The sequence below is a fragment of the Dermacentor andersoni genome, chromosome 1, assembly GCF_023375885.2.
Source record: "Dermacentor andersoni chromosome 1, qqDerAnde1_hic_scaffold, whole genome shotgun sequence".
NCBI lineage: Eukaryota > Metazoa > Arthropoda > Arachnida > Ixodida > Ixodidae > Dermacentor > Dermacentor andersoni.
The window spans coordinates 239,963,634-239,975,389 of NC_092814.1; the positions used below are offsets into that span (position 1 = coordinate 239,963,634).

The 11,756-nt window shown below is 46.7% G+C and overlaps 1 protein-coding gene across 1 annotated transcript in view; it reads right to left on the reverse strand.

Annotated features, from left to right (window-relative positions):
- Positions 1 to 9,808, reverse strand: part of LOC126548262 (histidine ammonia-lyase-like) — a 58,116-nt gene extending 48,308 nt beyond the window's left edge. Inside the window, exons 1-2 of the mRNA XM_050196417.3 lie at positions 9,714 to 9,808; positions 1,856 to 2,173 (exon numbers count right to left, since the gene is read on the reverse strand). Coding sequence (XP_050052374.1) covers positions 1,856 to 2,096 — 241 coding nt within the window. The 5' untranslated portion in view covers positions 2,097 to 2,173; positions 9,714 to 9,808. The remainder of the gene's footprint in view (positions 1 to 1,855; positions 2,174 to 9,713) is intronic.
- Between the last annotated feature and the right edge of the window lie 1,948 nt (positions 9,809 to 11,756).

Genomic DNA, 11,756 nt, shown 5'->3' on the forward strand with positions numbered 1-11,756 from the left:
AACTTGAAAGCGATGCACGGTAAGTTTTGAACTTTATATCCTCAAGAAATTCAAAAGACTCGCTTTAGCACATCGATACTGCGAAACAAAAAAGAAGGCAAATAAAAACAGAAGTAAGGGCTTTCTTGGGAGGTTAGGTGGCAAAGCCACTTAAACCCACCAGTGCTTTCATGAGGGTAGCTACAAGGGCTACCCCCCCCCCCCCGCCCCCCGCCGCCTTACTGGTTTAGCATTTTCTACTTTGATGAAGCGCAGGCAGAACGACAGAGACACAGAAAGGCACATTAGAGCTGTGTGTTTGTCTAATGTACCGTTCTCTGTCCCTGTCGTTCTGCCTGCGCTACCACAAAGTAGAAGGTGTTTTCATTCTAATAATTATTTTCAGTCCTCGTTGCCTGGTTCTCTTTATACTTACATATTTAATTTGTCTCTTGCAGGTGGGGGAAGGGGAACGGGGCTAAATGTCATGCACCAATAACGCCACGGCGTCATCAGTACTAGGCACTAACCCTCACAATTCTAAGGACAACCAGTTGTTCCGATATTCTCTTGACAATGTGGTGGCGTGTTGACTGTTGCGCCGGATATTGCTGTGCAATATAAACAACTCTTCTTGTTACTAGAAGTTATGATGTACCCATCACTCTCATACGTGCGCGCCCGCCATCTTCGAAGCATTTGAGGCTTTAACAACTTCCAAGGTGGCAGTCGCTTTCGAAACATACACTATCAAAAAAAGAAAAAAAGAGGGAGGGGGTTAATAGAGGTACTCGTTTGGGTTGAAGTGAAAAAGCCATGAAGCATATGTACGATTGTCCGTCAGCTTACCATCTTTGTCAGCTTAACACATGTTATAAAGTTTAGCAGCAGACTGGTTAAGGTATTTCAGACACGCGGCGCATGAGACTCGTAAAAATGGATTCCCCACGCAACAAAAATTATTTTCCTATCGGAACAGAGAAGTTACACACTAGCGCGAGTGCATGCACTTTTTGTGGGATAAAATGAGGTACATATGAAAGGTAGTTCATCAATGTTGATATTGATGATACTCCGTAAATTCACATACACACACACACTCACGCACATTGAGGGTATGAGCGCCCCGCTTATCTCACCCTTCTTTTTACTCTTCACTGAATCTTTGACTCTTCTTTGAATCGTGTGTAACGATGCAATGTCAGAGCTGAGCGCTGGGGAGGAGGTATTCTGTAAGAGTCCACCTAGTGGACATATTCATTTCGTCTCCTGCTGACGTTTTGATTTGCTGGGCTGGACTGCGCGTCCACAGCAGCCAGGCGTCACAAACAATCAGAACTTAAACAGCAGACCAAATGGACATGTCCACTAGCTGGACTCGTACAGAATACCTCCTCCCCAGCGCTCAGCCATTAAACGAGAACCCTACTGCGCGTGTGTAAGAACGATAAGCATAATGCTGCTGGCAAGTCAGTAGGACAAAACCACTTCCGCTTTCGATCAGACCAACGATTTGCGGAACGGTGACCTCCGACGTCTCTGTCCTTTCGTAGACTGAGCAATATCATCAGGCCATCTTACACAGAGCTTCATTGCAGCTAAGCGTGTCACCTGTAAGCGTTAAAAATTCTGGGGTATTATGTGCCAAAACCAGGATCTGTAAGCGTTGCGAATTGCGACATGCATTAGGCGAAATCACTTTACTGACACCTTTGGTTCATCGGAATTCTTGTGTGACGTCAAGTACCGTGCTCCATGGCTTTTCCTTAATTTTCTTTTTTTGCAAACAGCAGATGTTTGTCAGCGAACCTTTTAGCTAAGGGATCCGCTAGCGCGAGTTACAACACTCGAAGTGTGGCGGGCGCCTTGTGCTCACCCACTGAGAGGAACTCATTGTCGTCGAGGACGTTCCTGATGACGTCGTCGCCGTCAATAATAGCACCGCCGCGGGTCTTGCGGATCTGGTAGACCTTCTCGGTGCGGCCGTCCAGGAAGGAGGATGGCTTGAGCTTCATGTAGCGCCGCAGCGCCTCCTCGCCCAGCCAGCGCACAGTTTGGCGGCCGTCGCGGCAGGGCACGGCGAGCCACTCGCCGCGTACCCGCACCGATACCTTCATCGACGCCCGTGCGTGTCAGCTGGGTCGAACCAGATCCGTCAGCGCTGGCGCCTTTTCCGATCAGCTGGCGCGCACACCTACGTGCACGACGGCGCTGCAGATCACCTTGCGCCGAGGAAAGCGTCCACCGTCGATTCCCATGTATATTAATTAAGCCTTAGATGGCTCATGGGACGAAAATTTGACCGTCCGGTGTTATGGCACCAAAATTCGTGATCTAACCCTCGATCTTTGGTGCTAATTACGCCAAAGTGAATTAAAGTACAGGTAGTTAGGATAACGTTAATTAAGGCACTCGAACTCACGACCTTTGGTGGATGGCGAACCCACATGGAGATACGGGCGAAGCGGCCATATTTCCAAGCTGTATTCCAATTGACATCGGGAATGTCGGGAGTCAAACCCACTGCCTTTGGTGTTAATTAAGGCGATGTTAATTAAGGCAGAGTTAATTTACATAGAGTTAATGAAGGCACTCGAACCCTCAACCTTTAGTGGGAGTCGAGCCCACTTGGAGATGTGGACGAACCGGTGATATCTCCAAGTTGGATACCAAATGACATCGTGAAGGTCGAGAGTTCAACCCACGACCTTTACTGCTAATTAGGGCGAAGTTAATTAAGGCACAGCTAAGATAAAGTCAATTAAAGCATTCGAACCCACGACCTTTGGTATTAATTAGTGTGAAGTAAATTAAGGTAGAATTAATTATGGCACTCGAACCCACGAAAGTTGGTGGGAAAAAACAGGTAATAGAAAGTAACAACGCATTCGAATGCGAACGTCAAGTAATTTAATGGATGTCTCGCGAGCGCGCAGGCTTTCGCCTTCCTCCTCTTTAGCGCATGCTAAAGTGACTGCTAACTTTTTACATGTATATTTACACTACATTATATTTACATTACTACAAGACAACGGTCTGATTGGAATTTCCTTGTCAGATGATGTGGAAGAGTTGTTTTATTCCGTGCCCCAGAAAGAAATGTGCGCTCCCGTTAAGGAGTGCATAGAGTATAATCGTGCGGCGGCATTCCAGAACTCAGTGGGTATGTCTATAGATAATTTCATGGCATTACTGTAGCTTTATCTTCAATACACTTTTATCTGTTTTGACAATGAATTCTATTTGCAAAGAAAAGGCATCTGTATTTGATCGCGCGTAGCCCCTGTGCTCTGCAACATTTTCCTGTCTTCTATTGTCCACGAATTACTATCTGTTTTTGACGAACGAACTTTGATGAAAGATTTTAGACATGTTGATGAATTTTTAATTATTTTATAGAAGAACTGTGCAGTTGGTCTTAATCGTTCTGTTGAACACACTTTAGCCGCTTTTCGGCAACATTGGAAGGGCATGCTCGTTACACATGAAACCCCTTCCCATGTTTCAATCCAGTTGTCAGACATTCTAATACCTTTTAAGCAACATCATGTTTAACGGCCATATAGCCCACGGTCGCAGATAGCTCTTTTGCCTTACGATTCTGCTCATTCAAAGCTCGTTAAGAGAGGAATTTCCACCCTATGCCTAGAATCCGCGCTCATGAATTTCCTGTTCACATATGATACAGGGCAGTTTTGAGAAACAACTGACAAAGCTCACTGCAGCAGGCTATCCGTACTCGGTGTTGAAAGCTGTCTCGGAAACTCTCCTGAAAAAGGTAAAGGGCTCCGGACGTATAGCCAGCACCTCAGCCCGAAAAGAGTTAACGTTCAAAGTAGTCCCCTACGTGCATGAGATGTCCCAAAACATCAAGAAGGTCGCTAGTAAGTACGGTGTACCAGTGTTTTTTTTCGGCGCCGCGCAAACTAGCAGGCCTGTGCCCACGCATTCTTCGCGAACAAAGAAGGCTTGATTGCAAGAAGAAGCACGCCAGGCCGTTCGTTAAATGCGCAACTGGTGTCGTCTATATGATACCGCTGTAGTGTGAGACGGCTTACATAGGTCAAACCGGGACATGCATTAACGACCGAGCACGGAAGCCCGAACTGTCAATCATTAATAGTGGCAATGCGCATCTGCCTGCGCATCTGCCTGGCATGCAAGCGTGAACCACGGTTGCGCAAGCTTAAGATTCTGTGCAGAAGCAAGGATACTAATCCTATAGAACTAGTGGAAGCTTATCATATTAGAAAAAGAGACACTGATTGCGTCAGCGACAAGTCGATCTCCATATTTGGTAGCGAGATACGCCTTTTTGAATTTTCTTATTCTTTGCCACGAAGAATGTGTACTCATGCGCTGTACTGTGTATGTCTATCCTTTCCTATTTTTCTGGGGCCGACCCAATAAACCATTTGTGAGTTAGCGCCCGTGATGTCCTATGCTTTTCTTTGTCCGTGTTTCTTTGCGCTACAATGGCTTCAATGCGTGTCAACCAACTTGCCCGTTGCCCAAGAAGTGTTACTATATTTAGAGCACGGGAGTACTGAAAAAATTTACTGTCTAGACAAAAGCGCACTCCAAACTGAAGGGTAGAAAAAAGGAAGGACAAGAAGGGTTCCGTTAAAAAAAAAGAGAGAGAGAGATGCACCGTCGCAAGTAGTGTCGTGTTCGTGCAAATAAGATTGCCTTGACTCTCATGCACGCATTTGATAACTTAGGTCGAAGTTTTACCGCAACACATGGAACTTTAAAGTGAGTTTGTGAGCTGCGTGTCATTGAAATGGGAGAACATTTCGGTTTCAGAATATCGGAAGCCTTGACTGATAAGCTTTCTTTTTTTTGGAGACGCCGCGAACCCTCAGTTGAGAAGAGTCGACAGGGTGACGCCAAATTTTTTGTGTGCACTCTCAAAGCTTAAGGGAAGGGCAAGATACTAAGCCTAGGATGCGTGATCACGTGAGCATGAAATTTATACGTGTCTTAAGCTTAACTAAAGAAAAGGCAAAAAGAAACACTTGGTGTTGACAATGGAGTAAGCCTCAGCTATATCTTTCGGATATAGTCAACAAACAAAATGTCAGCAGTATAAGGGCATGCGCAGCACTGGTTCAGTAAATCCTGAGAGCGATTTCATTTTTTATTGCCCAATTTACACTTCGACCTTGGACTCCAGCCGCAGCCAAAAGCACGTGAATACGCGTCTTAATTGAAAGACGCTCGGTGGACTCGGCCGAGCAACAAGCAAACGCACTCGGCGGACTCGGCCCAGCGCGTTTGGTTCCCGGCAGGTTTTAATCGATGCGCACTTGTTCGGCTACTTTCTCAACAGCTATGTGCAAATTTTTCTCTCTCGATATGGTTGTGCAGCTTCGGTCATCGGTTATTGCGACGTTTACACTTATCGACTTCGTTGCCACGCGCGAGTGCGGCAGCCGCTTGTCGCACCCGTTCTCTTTTCGGAAGAGCGTGCGCTGATGAGATGGCTTAGAGATGCGGTGGGAAACACTACCGGCGACATGATCACGCGTCGGGCTGACCATTACCACGTCACGCTCATTCCTGCTGTTTCCTTCCTCCATGCTTGTTTTACCAAACCGCCGTCACAGCGCCACTCGCGTCGCCGCCGCATGCTGTTCGAACAGCTCGCGCAGCTGTTCGTTACCGTGTGGTATCCATAAGCAGCACGGCCGCTTGCTAGTCTCAAAGAATGCGATCATTGAAAAAATCGCTTCGGTTATGGAAACGTTGAAACATCACTTTAGAGAACATTCCGGGCAGGTATTCGCGCAAGACCGAAACCATGTGACTATTCTTTCCCTTCTAATCATTTCCTTATTCGCCAAGCCTTAGGCGCTACTTCTGTAAACAGTACGCATCCTTCCTCAAGATAGATGTTTTGTGTGCATGAACCACAATCGAGGTGCCTGTCTTACGCCATTCGAAACGTGACGCCTAGGTCGATCTATCACTTTCCCGGGCACTCTCGCTTTCGCACGGTGTAACGTCCAGCAGGTCCAGACTGGAGCGACGAGCATCCTGCCTTTTGACTCGCGAAATAGGAAAAGTCAAAATATAGTTGATCGGTGTTGTACAATTCTTTTGATGATATCCACTTCCGTTGGCTTAGCCGATCAACGCACGCTGAAAGTGACATTCTTAAAAGTGATCGATCGAGAACCTGGTCTCAAGTCCAACTCAGTGTCGCGTGATACGGCGTATAAACTCCGCACCTGATAAGGCTCGCACCACAGGTGCTAGTGAAGACCGCTCAGAGCCGAACAGGAAACTGAGTTGCTTGAATAGGAACCGGGGTTTCAAGTCTCGCTAAACTCTGGGGCATAGCCAGAGACACAATACTGCGCTGTGTCTTACCAAACAAGTGTTTTCCCTGTTCTTTGGTATCTTTCTTTTGTAATGTGCGTTCAGAAAGCTTCGCAAACAGAGGCACTTCGCGTACGCTTAATGTGGTATACGCTCGTTCCCAAGGTTATACTCGTGACTTTGGTGATGGCCTTGACATTGAAATACCAGGATAGCTTGTCTGTAAATCACTGCGGGCAGCTGTTCGTTTCCTCGAAAGCTGGCATGGACGCTTGAAGTAGCGTGAGACCCTCAGTGATAGTGTTTCCTTGGATATCATTTTGGAGAAGCCACCGTAAAGAACACCACTATAGTGTCGCGAACAAAGGCAACATTTCATTCGCTAGAAAATAGACCCTACAACGCCCGCCACGGTCTACGCTCCGCATGCTTTCTGCCATAGTGTCTATGTTTTCTTCTGCTCCATCCCACCACACGTGCTCCGACGTCGTCAAAAAGTGATTGCGTCTAGCTGCCTATGGTGTGCCAATACTAGACACGGCGTTTATCCGAATAGTTTACGTCCTGCGTACGCTTTTGACGCTACGTGCGAGCTGATTGAGTTGAAATAAGAATTATCGGTCCTTGGCCGGGTATTAAAAAAAGGAAGCATCTTCGAGGTCTTTCATACGACCGTTTTTCTTTTAAACACGTGACTGTCTGTACGTTATGCAGCCAAGAAAGTAATATCAGAAGTGGCGTTTTCGATGGACGATTTGGGATAGTGATTCAGGTTCCACTATCACGCCAATTGAGCTTTCTATATTTGGTGAAGCAATGTGCGAGAAATGATGCCGCAGAACTCGAAGTTAGTTACTGTTGTGTTTCAATGCATAAAACTACATTTTGTTAAGAAAGTAAGTGGAGCGCCAATGCATTTCTCCGCAAAGTTAGGGAATTAAGATATTGAAACTGGTGTCATCCTGAGAATTCGTTCTGAGTGGATCCGCCTAGCGAACTCCTCAGCTAGAATTTGTAAGTTGCAATATGTGCCATAAGGTAATTAGATAAAAATTAATTAATGAGTTCATGTTAATTAGTCGATTATTCATTTCAATTTTTTGTGGAAGTAATGTCCGCCTCTTCGAGTAGACCAGCTCATGGACTATAATTGTGCTATCTGCCACAGGCAATTGAAAAAAGAAATTTGAAAGTGTTCGCTGAAACACCCTGTATATACGCCTGAAAGTCCGTTCTCGTCAGATGAGAAAACCGCGAGCTTTAGCAGCCGTGACCCTGGCATGGGCTTTGGCAAACTCATCTTTGTAAAACGTTGTCTTTTCATTGCTACCGGGCCTTGTTGTGAGGTATCTGTATAGCGCAACAAAACGAAGACACAAGAAGAAATGTCCTTATTTTGTTGCGCTATACAGATACCTTTCAATGATGACGGACCAACAAGCCCATATCGCCACCCTTGTTGTGAGGCTCATGTGCTGCTCCAAAGGTGCGGAGAGCGGGTATGCGAAATTTCTCCTCGCCCTCCATAACTTTGGCTCAAGCACTGGGTGCCCACCGTGAACTCGATTACACAGTCTGCAGTCGGCTGCGCTCAATGGCTACTTTTCACAAAGTCGACACTTGCACAAAACTTATTTGCTTCAACGCTGTGCTGTGTTGCACATATACAATATAATTTTGCATGTGCTTATCAGATAAGCTCACTGTCACATGGCTATGAGCATAAGGTCAAGAAATGGCTCGGAGTGCCCGCAGAACAGCACAAGTCTAAAAAAATAACTCTCGCTTAAGAACTACCATGATCGAATGTCTACGAGTGATTGCATACTGTGTGTTTCGTTGCAAGTTATTTCGGTATTCCATAAGTGTTCGCGCCCGTAAGAGACGCTTGACTCTGCGTATCTTGACACGCAAATACGCATGCTGCGACAACTTCTTGCGTGAATACCTGGCCTTTGATACAAACTGCTGCATTTACACAGAAAGTAGTTTTATCATAGCCCATTTAATTAGGTTCCATGGGCGCCGTAAATTTGGACTGTAAGAACATTTTTTTTTAAATTCTTATGCACGGCTCAGTCAGCCTAATACGTAGTGCATACCTGCATAACCATTTTTGTCTACGAAACAGTCGTAATACCGCTTGTTGATTATTCAATAAGCAAGGAAAAAAAAAAACCCTGTTAACAGGTCACGATGCATGGTGGCAGTACACCACCCCTTCTAAATCGTTTATATACCAGAATTTTCTTTACGTTAACACAATTTTCTTTAATTTGCATGCGGCATATAGCACAAATGTACTTACTGAACTGGATTACTCGAGCAGTTGGATATTACTTGCATAAAAATTTAAATGAATAATTGAATAATTAACAAGATTTCACTTCTAACTTTTCTCACTAATCACTTTAGAGCACATTGCAATTTGCGCATTGTAGCCAGTCAGTTCTCACGGCACATCCACTGGGAACTAATTTTGAAACTAGCGCCAGCTTAGATATCAGCGCCGTCAAGCTTAGGTTAAAAAATGTGTCGTTGCTCCACTTATTTAACGAAACGCCTTTTTCTGTACTGAAGATCAAAAATAACTGGAACACCGAAGTATTTCGTCGCACATTTTGGGAAGTCATATCTCGAAATTGGTGTCATCCTCTGGATTTGTTGCAAGTGGGTATGCCTGGCGAACTCACCGGCTACAATTCGGGAATTGCAATATGTACTGTAATTAATTTGAATGTTAATTAGCGAAATTTTTGTGAGTAGTCGATTGTGCATTTCGATTTCTCGTGCAAATAATGTACACCATTTAGAGTAAACCAGATCGTGCAGTAGGATTGTGCTATACGTGCCACAGGCGATATTGAAAAATTGAAACACCGAATATATGACGGATAGCGGATCTGTAGTATACGCGGATGTACAACCGTCACGCACGCACTCTATCGAGCATGCGTGCTCTCCAGAGCGTACGTGCACGAAAGGCAATGTGCCCAATAGTGTTCTGTGCATGCGCACTCCAGGAGTCGCTTACACGAATAATTTTACTCGTTGGTAAATTTGCTTATAGTGTACAGAAAGCTTAACGCAAATGACATAAGTTGTCGCGCACTAATTTTTCATGCAAGTAGAAATAACACTTGTGCGAAGATTCCTCGTCGCTCGACAGCTGAATGTGCCGCGGCTAAATGCAGCTTCGGTTAAAATGCACGGATCGCACAACGCAGGCGGTTCTCCTAACCACACTGCACTAAAAACTGTCTGGCGAGTGTGCATCGTGAGCATAATACCGGGTTCACTGGTGCGTTAAACGCAGAAAGCTTGGGCGATTGGCGGAGGAGAAAAAAAAAGTCTGCGAAGGCGGCTTCGTCATGTCGTACGGCAAAACGAGCGCCAGTTGGTCTACGTACCTGGCCGAAGCAGCACTTGACAAGCACGCGCACAGCAGAGCACACTCCGTCCGCGTAGAGCAGCCCTGTGACGGAGGACAGCGCTGCACAGCAAGACAACCGACCCGCGCAGCCCTAGATTGGGCCAATGAGAGTTCCGGCCACGGCCAAGGTGCCGCCCATTCGTCCGATAAGCACGCGACGCCGCACGCGTCCACACAGCGTGCCGAGGGCAATCTGCCAGCAAAGGTGTTGAACGGTCGCGAAGACGTCACGGCTGCCGTAACGGCTCGCCCGACGACGGAGGTTCTCGCGTGGTCGTCTCTACTTATCTCTCGATTATTCTTGAGAGGCACTCCGAATAACGACTGGCAAGATAAACTAGCATCTACCTATTATCATTTCGGTCTGTTCGCGCTTGCTTTCTCTTACCAGATATGGTAGGTGAGTCGGTGACGAACGGATTTAAAGGGGTGTTACAATAGGGATTGTGTGCAGTCACGCCCATGAACCCTATTTAGTTACGGTGTATCCAGAATTTTTGTTTCTTTTTGAGTTTCACGAAGATTGGTATAATCGCGACCTCTCGAACGCGAAAGGAGTCTGCCAACTCTCAGGGGCCATATTTAGTGCATGCGTGAAGTTCAACAACGAGACGTCTGCAAGCACCGCATCTTGCGGTTTACATGCGCAAGACCATAGTGTCCCATTTGCGTGGCAGGTGCCGTATTTAAGGCGCACAAATATAGAGTGGCACGACCACTCTGTATTTTCACTAAACATTCTTTGCAATAACAGTAAGATAGCTGTGGCAGCGGATTCGTGTTCTCACGGGCTTCGACTTCAACTTCGAGCTTCTTGGAAAGTAGCGGCGTGGTCACGCCGCCGCCTCGCCTGCACTCTCCGACTGTCTCAAGCTCATGCTGACACGCCAATATCCTGTTGCTAGCAACCTTCAACGGGATTCATCTTATCAATGCAGCGTGCAGAGCGTGTCAGCCCCGTCACTTTCCAGCGGAGGACCGCTTGTTGACCTCGTTTGAGCAGCCGCTGCATTTGATGGCCAAGCGAACAGTTCCCGGCAGGAACAGCCATAACGACTTGTGCATACCTCTCCTGGAGACGCCACATCCAAGGGACGATGGCACCCATCGCTACTTCGCCCCCGGGAAGCGCTACCTCCAGAAGCAAAGATGACTCGAACTAGAGCAGTCAGTGAATAAAGTATATCGTCCATCACGGAATTTATTAATGACTATTCCTTCTCAAGGCTCATATGCAGGATAGAAGCGATTAAGTGTTGTTTGAATATATGCACTGAATGCTATTGTTAAAAAATTATTATTGATGCGAGCATCAAATGGCCTATTGAGCGAAAAAGCCGGCGGCGTCTGTAGCAGAGAAACTCCCCACTGGCTTTAACGCCAAGTCACGAGCGGCGTTTGCTTCCACGGAGCAGAGCGGGCGAAAGGGAACACCTGGTGCCGCGATATTGCGTGAGTAGAGAGGGCATCGCCGCGACGCCACGTCACCATCGCTCTCGCTTTCGGAAGCCTGTGCTATCCGTGAGTTCCTTGTCCGCGCATGCTCTCGCCTGCGTTCTAACTACACCTCGGTAAGGCCAAATCAAAACGCGCCAAGCGTACCAACGCGCTTGCTTGACCGCAAGGAGTTCGTAACTCGAAGGACCACTCAGCGGCGTTCAATTGGACATTAATGCTTTCACATTCACAAATCATAAGAAGTGCTTACGCATCCTCGGATTTTTATTTCGTGAGTTACTCAGCTGCGTGAGTTAAAATACCTCTTTCCGTACATGTTTTACGACAGCTGCGTATGGTTGGTTGATCCGATGTGGTTTGCAACTGCACGTGCGCATCTTGCCTCGCCGAGGATCAACGGGTGTTTCGAAGATAATTCCGGTTACAGAAGACTGCGGCGGATAATTACCGCTGCGCGAGGATGACCGAGGAAGGAAAGATGGCACGAACTGCGTGGTGGTGGTGAACTGTTTATTTCGCCCAAAAACAGGGGACCACTCCGATGACTGGTTGCGCTCGCTTA